The 16,875-nt window shown below is 41.1% G+C and overlaps 1 protein-coding gene and 1 long non-coding RNA gene across 3 annotated transcripts in view; both read right to left on the bottom strand.

Moving 5' to 3' along the window:
- The window catches only part of LOC130684646 (cilia- and flagella-associated protein 43-like), a 28,662-nt gene extending 25,471 nt beyond the window's left edge, over window positions 1-3,191 (bottom strand). Inside the window, exon 1 of one of the 2 annotated variants that reach the window (XM_057506294.1) lies at window positions 3,051-3,191. In XM_057506294.1, coding sequence (XP_057362277.1) covers window positions 3,051-3,065 — 15 coding nt within the window. In that variant the 5' untranslated portion in view covers window positions 3,066-3,191. The remainder of the gene's footprint in view (window positions 1-3,050) is intronic. The other variant, XM_057506293.1, reaches the window with a different exon arrangement.
- A 3,411-nt stretch (window positions 3,192-6,602) lies between these two features.
- Window positions 6,603-15,562, bottom strand: LOC130684507 (uncharacterized). The gene is made up of 4 exons (XR_008998784.1): window positions 15,525-15,562; window positions 13,773-13,869; window positions 8,503-8,670; window positions 6,603-7,490 (listed from the first exon to the last, which is right to left on the bottom strand). It is a non-coding gene; the product is annotated as an uncharacterized LOC130684507 (long non-coding RNA).
- Window positions 15,563-16,875: the final 1,313 nt, after the last annotated feature.

Raw genomic sequence — 16,875 nt, 5'->3', positions numbered from 1 at the left:
CACTGAATAATAAAAGCTGCCTAGCAATGATTATTGATAAAAATCACATGAAATTTTTAAAGTTCTCTGTCATCAGATCTATGTAACTAATATTGTAGAACTATATAGTAAATATATTTTCCTTTTAAGGAAGGCATTGTCAGAGATTTTAAGAGGCCAGCAACAAACAAACAAAAACAAACCCTTAAACCTATATTATTATCAAGCTGCATATGTAAGATTTGTATATTTTATGATTTGTAAATTCTATACTTAAGTAAATAATGAACAGTGGACAACAAGAAAATAAGAGGAGAAAGTGTGCTGTAAGGACATGTGGTACTAATAAAAATTGTCTTTGGGGAAAACTAACAAAAGCATCCTACCTTTTATGTAAATAAAACATGAGAACTACAAGATCAAAGGCTCAGACAGCACCTATCCAATTGTTTACCGCACACATGGTTGGCATTTTGCCAGATGCTAAGAGGCATTCTGTTCTTCCCTTAAAAGACTGCTCATCTCCCAGCAGCCTCTTTTCTAATCCAACAGCCACTGGAGTCCAAGTTCTTGTCTGTCTAGTCTAGGTGCCTGCTGCTTATAGCCACCTGCTCTGGGATTGTTCTTTCCTGAATGATGGCTAAATTAATCTCCCCAAGCAAAGTTCCACTTGGGGTACATCCCCATCCAGAAGTTTTTGATGTCTTCCCACTGTTAGCTCAATTAAGTATAAACATCTTAGCTAGGCATTCAAGATCACATGGCAGAGATGTCCCTTCATTCCCCACTATCCCTTTGTAATACTTCATGTTCCAAACTGGACCACTTCGTGCATCTCAACCTTTCCTGTGTTTTCTTGTCTATGCAGTTATCATCACCCAAAAAATCCACTTACCTTCATCTCTGCCTGTGAGCCTATCCTTCAAGGTCCATTTCAAATGCCACCTTCCAAATGACTTCACTTGGTCTGTTTCCCTCACCTGAAGTCTGTAGCACTTTGTGACATTCTTCCTTAATGATATTATGTTAATCTACCCAGCTGTAATTATTTATCTACTGGTCTTACTCTCTTTAATAAAATATAAATCCCTTAAGGGTGGAGATTATGAGATTCTGTGTTTGTCATCCATGGCAATTCTGAGGCACCTTGTTTAGTGCCTTACACATTGTAGAGGCTAGATAAATATTAATTTGAAAGCATGTATAATATATCACGAAAATGATTAGAAACAGTATACAGGAAGGAAATAGTGAACAATATAAAACTACACATGAGTCAGTCCAAAATTGTACATTACATTCTATGAGTGGGACAGTAGTTTAGAAATGAGAAATATTGTTTTATAATTCATTTTATGAACACATATAGGTGCTGAGTTACTCTGTAGCAATCTCTGGGATTCAGCTTTGGAGCCAAAGGATGAGTAAAACAGTTCCTGACTTGAAAGAGTTGGTGACAGATGAGAAAGACAGACGTGCACACGGAGCATTGTAATAGCCCAGGGCGAGACTCTGACAAAGGAACGAGCATGACAGAACCCCAGACAGAGGCAGCTAATTTTGCCTGAAGGTTGGGGTGAGGACAGGCAAGGCTCCACAGATGACAGTTTCACCAGATAGAGAAGGTGGAGAAAAGCATCCTAGAGCTGCCTAGAGACAGGTAGCTACCTAGAAAAAGGGAGCAGCAGATGTAGGCAGGGAGAATTTGGAGCGAGCACAGGAATGATGAGAACTTGTAAAAGGCCCACATGGGAGGAGCTGAAACTGGAAAGGTAGGCCAGCAACGAGGCTTACTTTCTAGCCAGCTGTGGGATGGCATTGTGGATGGATGCAAGATTGGAGCGAACCAAAGCAGACAGCACAGGTGATGACAAAGGGACAAGAGGGGCTGGGCAGGCCAGTTGAACCTAACGGCCTCAGGTTTATCAGTGAAGTGAGAGTCAGAAAATAGGAGAGGGAGCAAATGAGGGGCACTGCAGCAGGAGCCGGGATTGGAGTAGGGAACCTGAGGATTCAGAGAATAAAGTGAGGGAATGAGCTTGGAGGGATGTCTGAAATGATGGGTAGCAATGACTGGCTGCACAAACATTCATACTGGAGAATGGTAGGAAATAATACTAATGGAGCAGGTAGGATCAGATTAGAGAGGGCTTGAAATCATGCAGAGCTGTCCTTGAGTTGCAGTCTTCAAGAGGGCAGTTTGGCAGGGATGACATGCCTGGTTTGGGTCAGCTGAGCTGAAGGCCAGTGCAATGGGTCCTAAGGTTGCTGTGGAAATCAAAGCGTGAAATAAAAACAGGAAATGGAATTGAGAGTGCATTGCACAGGTTTGGGGAGATTGCCCTAGTGAGGCTCCCTTCTCAAAGGATCTCCACCTAGCCCCTATTGGGTGGACATTGGCTCCTGTGACCCACCACAACCCTGGCCACAGCAGATGGGACCAGGAATGGACACCAGATCTAAGCAGAATAGATCAGATTTTCTTAAAAATTCTCACCAAGCAATGTAAAGGGTAATTTGATGGCAAATGTAAAAAGATGGTGGATAGTCTTAAAAGAGAAGGTCACTGTGAGAAAAGGAGTTGAAGGGTTGGAGAGCAGGAATAGGCATAATCAGCTTATTAAACAGAACAGGCATATGTATGGGAAAGGATACAGCGTAGTAGCCAAGAACTTGGACTCTGAAGTCTTATTGCTTGGGTCCAGGTGTCAGCTCCACAGTTTACTACTTATGTGACTATGGGCATGTTTCAGAACCTCACAGTACTTCCATTCTTCATCTGTATCATGGAGATAAAAATGTATCTCCTATAAAGTTGTCTTGAGGATTATATGAAATATGCAAATAGAATGGTAGCAGAATGCCTAGAGCATAGAACACTGAATAAACATCAGATAGCTGCAAGGAATACCCACAGAACCTGGTAACTTAATGAGCAGATAAAGGAGAATGAAGAATCAACGTTGTCTCAAGAAAGAGAAAAACAGGGAACAAAACATCCATCTTTGAGTGCAAAACCAACACCAGAAGTAGTTGCACTTAAGGGGATACGAAGCAAAGCCGTTTCTCACCCATTGGTGGTCCATCTTCTGTTTTACTAAGCACTGTCACCTTCAAGGTATCTCCATTAGTCATCAGAAGGTGACCCTCTTCACAGCCAATGTAAAGGTCACTTGTTGGGAGTCCAGCAATGCATAGTCGGGTGGAGCAACGGATATACATCATCTTTAGGCTTCAGGGAAGGATTAGAAACCTTGTGTTAAGACAACAGTCATGGTTTAAGAGCCAGATAAATAATACCCATCAAAACAGTTTCCAAAAAGGAACAAATGCATACGGACCTATATACAGTCACTGGTCCTGTCATTTGCCAACAGTTAAGTGAACTTCCTGGCTCCATTTCTCTCGCTACATTTTAAATCACCAGGAAAAAATGAGGCATTCTAGAACAAGAGTTCAAATGTCACAGATTTTTGTGAAAGTTTTGAGTAATAACTTCTGTACTCTTTTTTGGTGGACTTTTTTGGCATCTCTAAGAAAGCCATTGTCTAGCTAAAATCGCCCTTTTGGAGGAAGACCTGCATCCACATCTCCCTCCTGGTTCCTCAGAGGGCATGGATGTGGTTTTCCTTGAGTGGTTACTGAGAGGCTGGCCTACATCCTCTGCTTAGTTAGCTTTCACTGGGGATGAGAAGAGGATCCCTTGCCTGATTCTGGTGGCCTCCCTAGTGAGGTTCATGAAACATCCTATGTAACTTTAATTCCATGGAAAACTCAAAAAGAAGTATACAAAATCTATGAGAGGTACCTAGAATAAAAGTTGGCTCTGGAGTCTAAACATAACATGGACTAAGGACTTAAGGCAAAATTTTCCTATAGAGGACCAGATGGTGAATATTTTAGGCTTTGTGAACCACATAGGTCTCTGTCACATATCCCCCCCCCTTTTTTTTTACAACCCTTTAAAAAGTGTAAAAACCATTCTTAGCTTGGGACCATACAAAAACAGGTCATAGTTCATTGATCTCTGCCTTATTAAACAGTTATACTTCAATGTTATGCCCTCTGCAGCCTCATGTCCAGGAAGGGAGAGGCCATCCCCCTTTCTGTTAGCACAGAACAGGTGTGGCTTTGCCAAAGTAATTATTTTACCTATTGAGGGAAGAAATAGTATCAACAAATATCAGAATTGGGAAGCATAGTAAGTTTTAGTAGAAGGGTGTTTAAATATTATGTGAGCACTGATGAGAAAGCAATTGGTTCTCCGTGGACTACAGGAAGTGTGGAGAAAGAGAATTATCATTTGGGATGGACCTTGAAATATGACTAAGGCAGAAATCCCACAGGAGCATTACATAGGAGTACTCATCATGATAAGCTTTTAGGAGGACACATTGACTTGAGGTGTGTGATTGGTCTATTTCATGCCCTCACAGACTTGGATGGTCAGAAAATAAATACATGAGTAACAGTTTCATCACCCAGTGGGTAAAGGGTGAGACCACCCAAGAGGATTAAAGTGCTGTTGATTGATGACATTTGTGTGTCTGAGATTTGACAATAAGGGAAAAGAGTTATCCTCTAAATGCCATTATTTAATTATATACCATTATTTAAAAGTTTCTTGAGTTGTCTTGATGCCATCTAGTCTTATACTATAAATCACAAAAAGACATACTCTTACCTGGTATGGCAATGGGCTAAAAAAAATGCTTAAAAAGCACATGTATATGGTTCTTACACCACCAGTGAATGTGTGTGTGTGTGCAACAGAAGGTGAGGATTAAAACTTGGAATTTTCTGGCCTTAGTACGTTAAAGTAGTATTGTGTGTGGCTTTTCTTACTTTAAAAGAAACCTGTTCTATTATTTCCCTTCATCAATAAACATGTTCTGTGCAATTTAAAAATGAATGTGATATTATGGATTATATAAACAAACTGTTTTTAATTCTGAGAACTTTAAAAGATTTCAATAGTGTTTAAAAATATTTGTTGGTAACACCACCTCCTTGTTCAGTCCTCTGGAATCATAAATCAAACATTTTGATCAGTTGAACACCAAAAATGAAAAATCTAAGTCTAACTTAATATTGCTGCAAAAATTGTAAGCATCTGAATATGTCTCAGAATACCTGAGTTTATAAAAGGAATTCCTATTTAGCAACTGTTTGAAAAAAAAAAAAAAGGTAGATAGAAAAAGAAAAGTGGACACTTGAGATTAAATTCATTATCTTCGATCCAGTTTCTGCTCAGATAACATCTGTCTTTGATTCCCCCATGCTATTACTGGATACCATTTCTAAGGCCTTAAATTAGTTGTATAATGTGATGCAGGCCTATTTAAAGGCCTATAATGCACCTTTCTAGTGTTAGCTACAAGAGAGAGAATGGGAGTATTTAATATTTGTAATTTTGTAAAAGTCCACAGCTTGACATTTTTTAAGACTCTTACATAGATCAAGTCATTACTGATTTCTTTGCCATTTTACCCAGGTCATGAGAACTGTCATTTGCAGGAATAGAGTTGAGACATTGAGATCTGTTTTTGGTTATGATTTCACTCATTGTTCAGACATTAATCAACATTTTAGTCATTTTTCTCACCTTATTTACCCATCCCATGAAAAAGTACTGGGAAAATTAATTTCTAATGTAGATTTAAATTATGTCACTTCATTAATATTCCACATATGATTTAGAGATGTCAAACTTTAACGTTAAATTTCCGTTTTCAGAAAAAGTTTAAAATACCCTAAGTGCGAAAGTCCTAGGAAATAAAGACGCCTGTTTATTATGAGCATTAAAAAAAAAGATAACTCCACTTATTTAAAGCAGGAATTTCATAGCATTTTTCAAATGACAAGGACAAATGCCTGAATTTTAAATATTTTATGCAGAGTTGATCATGTTGGTGCAAAATGTGAAAGATGAGGACTCCTACAGAAATTTACTGCAGGAAAAAAGACCTGCAATAGTTGGAAATGTGGGTTCCTAGGCATCAAATAATAAACATAGAAACTTTTTTTTCAAGTTGTAAACCTTGATGACTGATCTATTTTTTACTTGGCTGCCGCTCTGTGGCTGAATTTCAAGGCTAAGACCTGTGCTATTAGAAGGAATTAGGCATATTCTGTAATTTTAAAAGTGAATAGTTGTCATCCTTTAGAGGAAATACTAAGAGCATACCACCTATTCTCTTGCTTGCCAGAGATTTTTTAATCAACTAATTTACCACACTGATTTATTTTTAGTATCTATAGCTTCCTTCTCTGCAGTGGTCAAAGATATTTGGGAGCCTCTACTTCCATTATTGGTGTTTTAGAGCTCAAACACAAACATTAGTATACTGCAGTTTGGAGCTTAGCTAAATCAAACTCCTTAGGTTCATCGCAAAGGCCCTGAATGTGCTATTCTCTGATCCAGCCTGCTCTGCACGTCCCCTCATTTACTTGCTGCAGCCACATGGGTCTTTTTTCAGCTTCTCAAACATAAGAGTTCTTTTCTTCCCCCAGGGCTCTTGCACATGCAGTTCCCTCTGCCTGAACGTTCTTTACCCTGCCTGTAGCATAGGTGTCATCTCCCCATTGACCATATATTAACCTCATCCCTCACCTCCACCTCCTGCCCTCCCCAGTTATCAGGTTATAACCATCGCATTTTGCAATGATTTAATGGATCTTTTTACTCTTGGTGGTGGTGGTAGTGTTGCTCTGTCTCCCTGATAGAGTGAAGCTCCAAGGCGTAGGGATTATGCCTGGCTGGTCACCACGTGACCACAGTGCCTAAAACAGTGCCTGCTGCATAGGAGGAGCCTGAAAAATACGCTGGACGAATGAATGAGAGTTGACAAATTCTCTTTGAAACTTTCTTCAAGGCCGTATTTTCCATGGCCTTTTTCTTCTCTCCAGACCTGCTCCTGCTTCTGTGACTGCTCCTCCTCAGGCTCGTCTTCTTCCTCCCAGCTCTTGGCAGTCAGTTTCCTCTCCGGCTCTCTTCCCTGATGCCCTTTCTCTCCTCTCCGTCGAAACAGGTCCCCTCCCCAGCCCTCTCATCAGCCTGTCCGTGGGAATGACTCTGACCTCTGCGTCTCCAGCCCTGCCTTCTCCCCAGTGCTAGGTCCGCTTGGCCAGTTCCCACCAGGCCTTCCCAACAAATTCAGTGTGTCCAAAACGGGTATCACATCTGGGCTCCCTGTTTCTGCTGTCAGCGCCATCATCCGCCCAGGTCCAAACTCAAATCTCCAGAGCCTTCCTCTCTGTGGTGTCCAGGGCTAAACCAAGATGATCCTGTCTATCCTGCATGTCTCATAGGATGACTATGAGAACTGTAAGCAAACTGGGAGAGGCGACGGGTGATTACCCCGAAAGTTTCTGCTTCTTCGCCTACTAGCCCGGCCATGGCTGACAGTGGGAGCACAGGTCCATGGATAAGATCCTTGGGCAATGACTGGGGGAAAATTACATCTGTTTCATTAAAAAATGTCCCATCTTCCATAGGTAGTTTTACCAACCTGTAGAAATAAGAGACATCAGAATAATCAGATTAACAGAAACCAGTCACTGATGTAATTGCTGCTTATGGGTGGTAAGCAAGGTACGAAAGTGTTATAATTTACGAAAAAAGACAGATAAAAGCCAAATAGTAGATTTTAAACTATATATTAGATCACCAAAGGATGAGTAATGCAGTTATACATTAAGTACACAGAGATTTTCAGAAATGTTCAAAGTGAATATCGAAAGCAGGAAATGTAAATTTGAGCACTGACAGGTCAGGCAAGTGATGTGTGTGGCCAGGTGAGGACTGTGGCAAACAGGAAAGTGTCTTCCCTCCTAAAGGTGGTAGGTGGCACTCAGTTCGAGTCAAGAGGGTCTATTGACATGAGAATTTTGGTTCCATAATTTCAAGAGAATATCGTAATCTGCATATTTATGAGAAATCTTACCAAATATTAAATGTTGACAATTAATGCAAGTTTGAAAACACTGAGTAAAATAAATATACAGATATTCCTCAACTTACAATGGGGTTACCTCCTGATAAACCCATCATAAACTGAAAACACTGTAAGTAAAAAATGCATTTAATACACAACCTACCAAACATCATAGCTTAGCCTGGCCCACCTTAAAGGTGCTCAGAACGTTTACATTGGACTTAGTTGGGCAGACTTACCTCACACAACACCTATTTTACAATAAAGTATTTAATATTTCACTGTACTGAAAGTGAAAACAGAATGGCTGTACAGGTACGGAATGGTTGTAATTGTATGGGTCGTTTACCTGTGGGATCACCTGGCTGGTCGGGAGCTGCAGCTGGCTGCCTCTGCCCAGCATCACAGGAGAGGATCTATCACGTATCTCTCACACCACACACACACACAAACACACGCGCGCACACACACACACACACACACACACACACACACACACACACACACACACACACACGGCATCCAGTCACATCACATGAATGCAAATGAAGACCACAACTCTGTTGTGTGTAACGAAGTCTCTTACTTGGATTTGAGATAATGATCCTGGTTACTTCTTTCAATGGTCCACACAGTAACTGTACTTGGACTTGACAAGCACAGCTGGTGCCAGTTCATGGGGTTAAAAGTCATCTGGCTGATATCTACACCAGGTTGTGACTTCTTGCACAAAATAACACTTGATTCCCAGTTCCTTAGAGGAAAATTGCATTTGGTGAAAAATAATTCATTTGAATTTCATATCTTGAGGACATTTACTTAATTATTTGAAAATAATTTACATAGATTGAGACTTAACTTATGATGCAATTTATTTACTCCATATTAATATCAAATTTATAAATAATTATAGTATACCCTTCTAAAAAAGCAAAATAACTGAGTGTTTTAAAAATAACACTCTATCATATGCTACTAACACTATTTTATCCTCTTTATTAAATGTGGATTTAATCCATCCACATCTAGAAAGTGGAATGTATCATCGCATTTGCTGAGAAACAATTGTGGGTGTCTAAATCTCTAATTACTAAATACGAATACTCTGTGTGGATCTAGGTGTACTATACACATTGATACCAACTGATCATTTCCTGACTTTAAATCACAGTATTAGTACTTTAACATGGATTCATTCATTTACCCATTGAAGAGAATATCCTGAACTCCTTCCACAGGCAAGATCTTTTGCTAAATGAAATGGGAGGAAAAAATAAATGTGAGCTGCCCCCTCATGCAAGGAACCAGCACTCCATTCAGAGTTGTGACTAAGAACCTGGCACTGCTGCTTACTGAGCTTGCCCTGTCTTTCAGCTCCCTTCTGGCTCTCCTGTCCTTGCATCCCCATCACAAGTGTCCTGTCCATCTTATCAGCCAGCAACCAGCGTTGCTGATTCCCGGAATCTTTTGACTTTCTGCCTCAGATGCCTGGCAAAACCCATCAGCCCTGGAGACATACCACTGGGAGCCCAGGCTGCTGGAGAGAGAGGAACAAAGAACACAGGACCACGTGTTAGTGACATTATACATTCACGGTTATCACTCCACTGGACCCTCAGTACGACCTCTGGTCCTGCTGCTTCTCTGGTCAGTTCTTTCTCCCATTCTCAAAAGCAGCCATTTTCAATATTGCCCATTTTCCCAAAGCCTCTAACTCCTCCACTTCCTTCTTACTCCCACTAAATGGCCTTGGGTCCCATGAAGAAGATAGAGGCCGTCAGCTGATGATTCCCCAAATTTCTGCTACCAAGCATAACAACCTGTGAGGCCCTGTATCATTCTTTCCTTGTCCTTTCCCATCACAGTGGAAGGCATGTCCTACCTAAGGCCACTCGCACTGCCTGTGCTCTGGGCGCTGGGTCTCACCTTCTTAGGAGCATTAGTTCATCCGTTATTCCTTCACTTGTGCATCTTTAGACTCTTTCCTGACTCCTTCCTGTCAACACTTGAGTGCTCATCTGTACCAACTGTAAAAAAGCCTCCTTCAAATTTACCCTTCCATGTCTTTCTCCCTTTCCCTCGAGCCTAATTTCTTGACGGGGTTGTCCTAAGCTCGCTGCCTCCTCTTCCTTGCTCCCCATCTCTTCCTGTCCCAGGACCCACCACCATTCCACTGACACAGCCTCTCCAAATGCAGTATCTGGCTTCATTCTAATTCCAGCAGGCTCTTCTTGGTCCTTGTCTGACTTCACGTCTGTGGGATCTGATGCAGCTCACCACTACTGCCTCTGGAATGACTCTTGGAATGCCTCGCTGGCACACACCTCTTACAGGACATCTCAAACCTCTCAGCTTCCACAGTTTCTGGAGCCTGTTCTGCCTCGCTGACTCAGGGGCTGTCCAACTGGGTAGGCTCCGACTGACTTCACGTGGGTACATGTGCCTCCCCTCATGCCTGCTCCATATGCCTAGTGGCATGGCCCCTGGGCATGACACACAGAAGGTCTCACTAAACCTGAAAATGCAGCAGTTACCACCCTGTGCAGTGAACTTCTGACTGGTGGGACAGCAGGAACTGGTAAATTCTTACCTCTTCCTCTGCCCTTCCCAGCCCACTGTCTGAGGACTGTCCCCGTTCACGTAGTTCATACAGCCTCTCAGAAGACCACCTGGGAGATGAAGCCGTCAATTGGTGCTAAGTGGTGGCCAGCAAAATAACGAGCCCTCATTATGTTGAGCTCTCCTCCTTTCCTCCTTCCTGGGGAACCCCAACTAAAGGTGGGGTTCCCGAGTTGCTGCCTCAGGCTCTGCTTTCACAGAACACAGCCATATTCTGGAACCCTCGTGCCTAGTGTCCATTTTCCATCCACAACTGCTCCTCCTGAATCTCATATTAGGTTCCCTGTCCTCTTTCAGTCCCTTTTATTTGTTTTCCTCTTGGTTCCACCCTTTAGATGTTCTTAACCACTTTTAGCACTTTGATTACCAGTCTGATTTAACAACTCCCAAATGTTTGTCTCCAGCCCTCTCTGCTGAGCTCCAGCCCTGGATATCTGTGGCAGAGGCTAGTGTGGCCCTCAACATTTATCCTCCATTTCTCCCTCCAAGTCACAGAACCCCTGGTTTTTAGCCAGCCACATGGTCACCCATGGTGAGGGCCATGTTTCCCAGCCAGCCTTGTAGCTCAACAAGGCCTGCTTCTAAGCTGGCCAGTGGGAACCATGTGGCAGTGATGTGTGCAACTTCCAGGCTATGCATTCCAAGAAAGGTTTGTGCCCTTTCCCTTATCCCTTTCCCTTCCCGCTGGCTCCCAAAACTACTTGGGCAGTGGCCACTTTAAACTAGAGACGAGGGCAGCACATTAAGCGTGGGAGAGCAACAAGATAATGGGTGACTGGTCCCTGACACCAGGGAACACCATACCAGCCATGGGCTGCTCATACCCAGACTTAGGCACATGAAAGAAACTTTTGTCTTGTTTAAGCCACTTCTGTAGGGTGATCACATCTGTTTATTGTCACAGGCACCTTCAACTCAGCTTGTCTCGACTCATCTTCCCTGACTGCCTCTCCCAACTTCCCTCTGGGATATCTTTCTAAATAGCACCATAATGTCCCCAGGTTGCCCATCACAACTCTGGGTATGACCCTTGACTGTTCCTCTCCCTCAGCACCACACCCAACATACAGCCAAGTAATCAAGTGCCATGGTGCTGCCTCCTCAACACTCCCAGGATCCCCACTGCCCTCCATCCCTACTCCCACAGCCCTAGTCTGTGCTGCTATCATCTCTCACCTGGACCACCACAGCCTTCTAATTCATGTTCTCACTAATCCCCTCCAGTATACCTTCACGGTATGGCTAGGGGTCTTCCTACCCACAGATCTGAGCATGTCACATTCCTACTTAAAACCCTTTAATATCGCCCTTAGGATAAAGGATGTGCTCATTAGCATGGCTCGTAGATAGGGAAAGTATCCTTCTGTATTAATTAATAACAGCCCTTGTCACTTCCACAAGTATCCTGATTTGGATGATAAAACTACATGGTTATTCATTTACAAGGTTGCTCATGAGCGGGCCTCAGACTGTCCCTTCAGGCTTGCCTCTCATGGCCAAGCACTTGTTCCATTTATGACCTCTTAATTAAATCTTCAAAATTGCCATATTTTCTCTGACCTCATGGCCTTTGCAAATGCCTTTCTCTGCTTGGAATCATCTTCTTTCTGCTCTTCAGAGGCTGATTCCTACTCATAAGTACTTCTATGAGTTGAATTGTGTATCCTCCCCATTTACTTGCCCACAGGCAAATTAATATGTTGATGCCCTAATCGTCAACATCTCAAAATGTGACCTTATTTGGAAGTAGAGTCTTTCCTAAATTAAATGAGGTCATTTAGTGTGGCCTTACTCAGTACGTCTAGTATCCTTATAAAAGGGGGAAATACAGAGACCGATACCCGTGCACGAGAACGTCATGTGAACATGAAGACGTGTTGATGAAGACATGTTTAATGTCTCTAAAAACTATTTCCAAGCCAAGGAGCAAGGCCTGGAATAGATTCTCCCTCATAACCCGGAAGGAACCAATCCTGCTGACACCTTGATCTCAGACTTCCGGCCTCCAGAACTGAGACAGTATATTTCTGTTGTTTAAGGCGCTAAGTTTGTGGTACTTTGTTAACAGCAGTCCTAGCAAACTAATAATATATCTACCAACAGGTGAGTGGATAAACAAGCTGTGGTATATCCATACCAGGGAATGGAATGGGATGAACTACTGATACACACAGCAACATAAGAGAATTTCCAAATAATGCCGCCACATGAAAGATAGACAAAAAAAGAGTATATAATGTGTGACTCCCTGTATATGAAATTCTAGAAAATGCAAACTAAACTAATGCAGAGGACATCAGAAAGCACACCAGTGGTTATCTGGGGGCTGGGGGTGGGGGAATGGCATCAGTGGGGGAGGGGCATGTGTGGCAAGGGCCAATAAGGAAGGCCAGTGAGGGGCACAGGGAAATTCTTGGGGTGATGGATATATTTATTATTTTGATTATGGTGATGGTTTCAGGGGTGTATACACAAGTCAAAATTTACTAAATTGCATAATTTATATATGAGCAGTTTATTAATATTAGTTGTACCTGAATAAAACTTTTTAGAAGAAGAAACTGCATAAACTAAATGTGGCTCTCTGAATCTAGATTATTACATTTTTGTATGAGAAATGTTGGTATGTAAGGTGTACCCTCAATTATTGCTGGAACATTTTGTACTTCTTAAAAGACATATTTCTGCCTGAAGAAGTTTATATTATGGATGGAAGGGTAAGTGCAGCTTTGAAGTTGGTCACATGAAATGATCCAGCAAAGACACAATACTTGCCCACAGGTATTTCCTATGCAGCTGCCAAATGTGGTAGAATGTTCCACTCTCTGGACATATAATTGTTTCGATGTGTCTAAAAACAATTACTTCAAATTGAGCTCTATATAGAGACTACCTTAATTTCAACATTAGTGGAAAATATGCAAACAACTCAGTTACTATTTATTTGAAGATGAAACTTTTATGTATCTATTAATGTATTCTTTACCTGACAAAGGAAATACAACATATTAATAAAAAGAGGAGGACAGTAAGCAATTTAAGTCTCATATAGCTTTTGCCCTGCCAAACTTTATGCCTGAAAGTAGCAACTATATTAAACCTTATGATTAGGGCTTTGATTCCTTCCATTTTTCTTTGTTACAGACTTTTCATGTCTTCATCCTTTGATAACACCCAGAAGGACAAGGTTAAAATGTTAACTCAGTGAAAGAATATCTGCAGGATGCTGCAACTTACCAGAGGGCCAGTTCAAATTCTGGAAGAGAGGAGTAACTAGCCAGGTAGGTGCCACAGTAACTGAATGAAAGCAAAGTGTAGTCCAGAAGAACATTGCCTGAAATACAAAATCCATTACAAGGATTTAATTATCATGCTCAGATTAAGTTTAAGCCCAGACCAGAGTTTATTTCCTTTATCTAAAGATTTTCACATAATTCAAAGGCATTTAGCTCTTGGAAAAAGTGATCTCCTGGGGCTGATTTTTAAGACTAGGAATAGAAAACTAGGAGCAAAGTTAAGATCTGCTTTTAAAAAATATTAAGAGTAAATTAAGACCATTAGGTCACTGTCTGGAGACTTCCATGCAGGACTGAGCATACTGCAGTGTGTATGTCCCAGTGTGAGTTGAAATGACCTAAGAACCATAAAATATTCCATAAACTTATGAAACTCTGTAATTAGAAAAGTTATTCAAACAACTTTAAATACTTGGGGAGTTGTAATCATTTTAGCTTACTTCCATATCTCTGTACCTTAGGCGATATCTGGCACTTTACTTAATATCTTCCAGTTCTTGGAAGAACTATACAAAGTTCTACTCTCGTTTGTACCTGTAGTTGAAGAAATGAAACATGACTTTAAGTCTTAGCAACACTGTATTTAAAATGTGCATTATGAGGATGCTAAGACAAGGAGGTGTGTGCTTCTGCCTGCCTGTGTGGGGCTCTGGTCTTCCTCTCTGCTGTTCTTCAGTGTGCTTCCACAGACAGGTACGAGCTTTGACTTCTCTACATCTGTCTTTTTTTACGTTAGTATCTTTATTGCAAGTTCTGTTTATTTTTAATGGTTCTGTTTCTGTTTTTTTTTTTACTCTTCTCACTTTAACTGAGCATAATATAACACTAAACTTTGTTATTTGCTGAATTTACTTAGTGTAGTCTGAATAATGAGGAAAACTTAATTCTCCACAAATAAGATGTTATTAATTATAGTGGAATTCCCTGGCTTGACCCAAACACGTATTTGACCTGTAAGGCTACATAACTAGGACCAGCCTCAAGCTCCCTGGAGCTTTCTGCCCTAATGTGTTAAGTGAGGGAATCAGATGAAGACTCCAGTAGATATGCAGCTGTCCGGTCTGGGTCAGCTGTTTCTATAAGGATTCAGCAATAATTTAAGCAATAGGTAACATTGATTGACACATTACATAAATGAAATTGTATGTATATACATATATCCATACAATTTCACTTATAATCAACACAGACTTAACAGTAGATACTACTATTATCCCATTCACAGATAAGGAAATTGAGGCTCGGAGACTTATCTTTAGAAGTTACACAGTATCAATTCACCAAGATTTTCAATAAATCAACAGGAAAGAAAAAAATGTTCTGAAAAAGGTTCTCAAACTGCTTTAAGTGCTGTGATAGTCTTCTGATCCAGTGCTTCTCAAGTTTCATGTGCATATGAATTACCTGGAGAATCTTGTTAAAATGCAGATTCTGATTCACTGGGTCTGGGATGGGACAGTTTCTGTATGTGTACCATCCTAGGTGATGCCATGTTGAAGGTAAGCAGACCACACTTTGAGTAGCAAGGCTGTAGCCCAGGTGATTAAATCAGCCATGATCAGCCTGATTCCTTCTTTAAAAATGTATATTACAAAACCCTTCCCCCAAAACCCCTCATTGATAAGAACTAGATCTGGTCACATCTTATAACAAAATCTTTCAGTTATGGCAGAGGAAGGGGCTTGCAGGATACCTTTTAATTTGGTCCTTCTGGTCAAACCAGGGAAGTTGCATATATAGAAGATAGGTCTTAGCTTCCGGTCAGAAAAAGCCACAACTTCATAAGGAGGATTAGTTGCCACGACGCCCACAACTCCATTCATACGCTGAAGGACAGTCTTTTTCTTGGTTTCAATATTAATAAATATTATGAAATTCCCACAAGGATAGCAAATGGTGCTGTTGTTGACAAAATGAACATTCTGCTTAGGGAATCCTTGCACCCATCTTTGGGAAAAGATAGTTCACCATCAATACATTTCAAATACTTTTTATTTTTTTTAACAAAGCAAACAAAAGGTCATCAAGTTCTCTGAAACACATCTATCTGGTTTTCACCCCCTCTCTGCCCAAAACAATCTCTAAGATGAAAAAGAAAAAACATAAAAGAACACATATTGGCTGTGAGACAGTTTTAGTCCAGGCACTACAGAAATTTAAAAGTAGATCTAAAGTTCCATAAGTCTCAAGAGCCACCTTCAGAGAACTTTTTCAGTGAAGCAAATCCTCTGAACAAACTTGAGAAAGTCTCAGAAAGCATTGTGGGGTCTTGTATACTTGGAAAAGAAAAAGGGAGAACAACAGAGTGAAAGAAGAGCTTGATCCTAATAGAAAACGGTTATATCCTAGGCTTTTCTTTCATCATTTGTTTTGATTTTAAAAATAAACTTTAAAAAACAACTTTGAATAGGGCAGCCCTGCTTCGTGGTTGTGAGTTGGGTAGAAAACTGCATCTTTGCAGAGATGAAGCATGTGTAGCTATATTTTAGATCTAAAAATACAGATAAATGCAGAAATAAAAGGAATTAAGTCAACATGAATGGAAAAGTTAGAACACAAGAGGAACATACTTTTAAATAAGGAGTGTGTTGTGGGTGTATTCTACAAGGAATGAGAATCTGAGATGAAGGGAGATTCTACTTTTAAATATTAAAGCTATGCTCAAAAATGGTGGAGAGGGCAAGAGACGGACACCCGTTTGGTGAGAAACTTCAAGAAACTGAGTGTATACAGCCAGGACAGAAGGACGATGCTGTATGGAACAGAGTGCATGTAACAGTCTAGAATGTGTAAGGAAATACCCCCTTTTATCTGTGCTGCACTTTATGCTTTCCAAAGGCCACTATAAATGCAAGTAAATCCAAAATTAGTGGATAGGAGTTAGAAGGCAGGAATTGATGGCCCTGTGGGGGAAGACTGTGGGACAAGCATGGGCTGGGGATATGTATGAAAGGTCGGGGGGCAGCAAGTCACTGAAGGGAACACTGAGCCAGAAAGAGGAGGCAGAAATGAAAAGTGGAGGAAAGCACTACTGGGTCAGCGAG

Source organism: Manis pentadactyla, chromosome 8 (assembly GCF_030020395.1).
Source record: "Manis pentadactyla isolate mManPen7 chromosome 8, mManPen7.hap1, whole genome shotgun sequence".
In the NCBI taxonomy this organism is placed as follows: domain Eukaryota; kingdom Metazoa; phylum Chordata; class Mammalia; order Pholidota; family Manidae; genus Manis; species Manis pentadactyla.
This window is presented reverse-complemented; position numbering and strand designations above follow the sequence as displayed.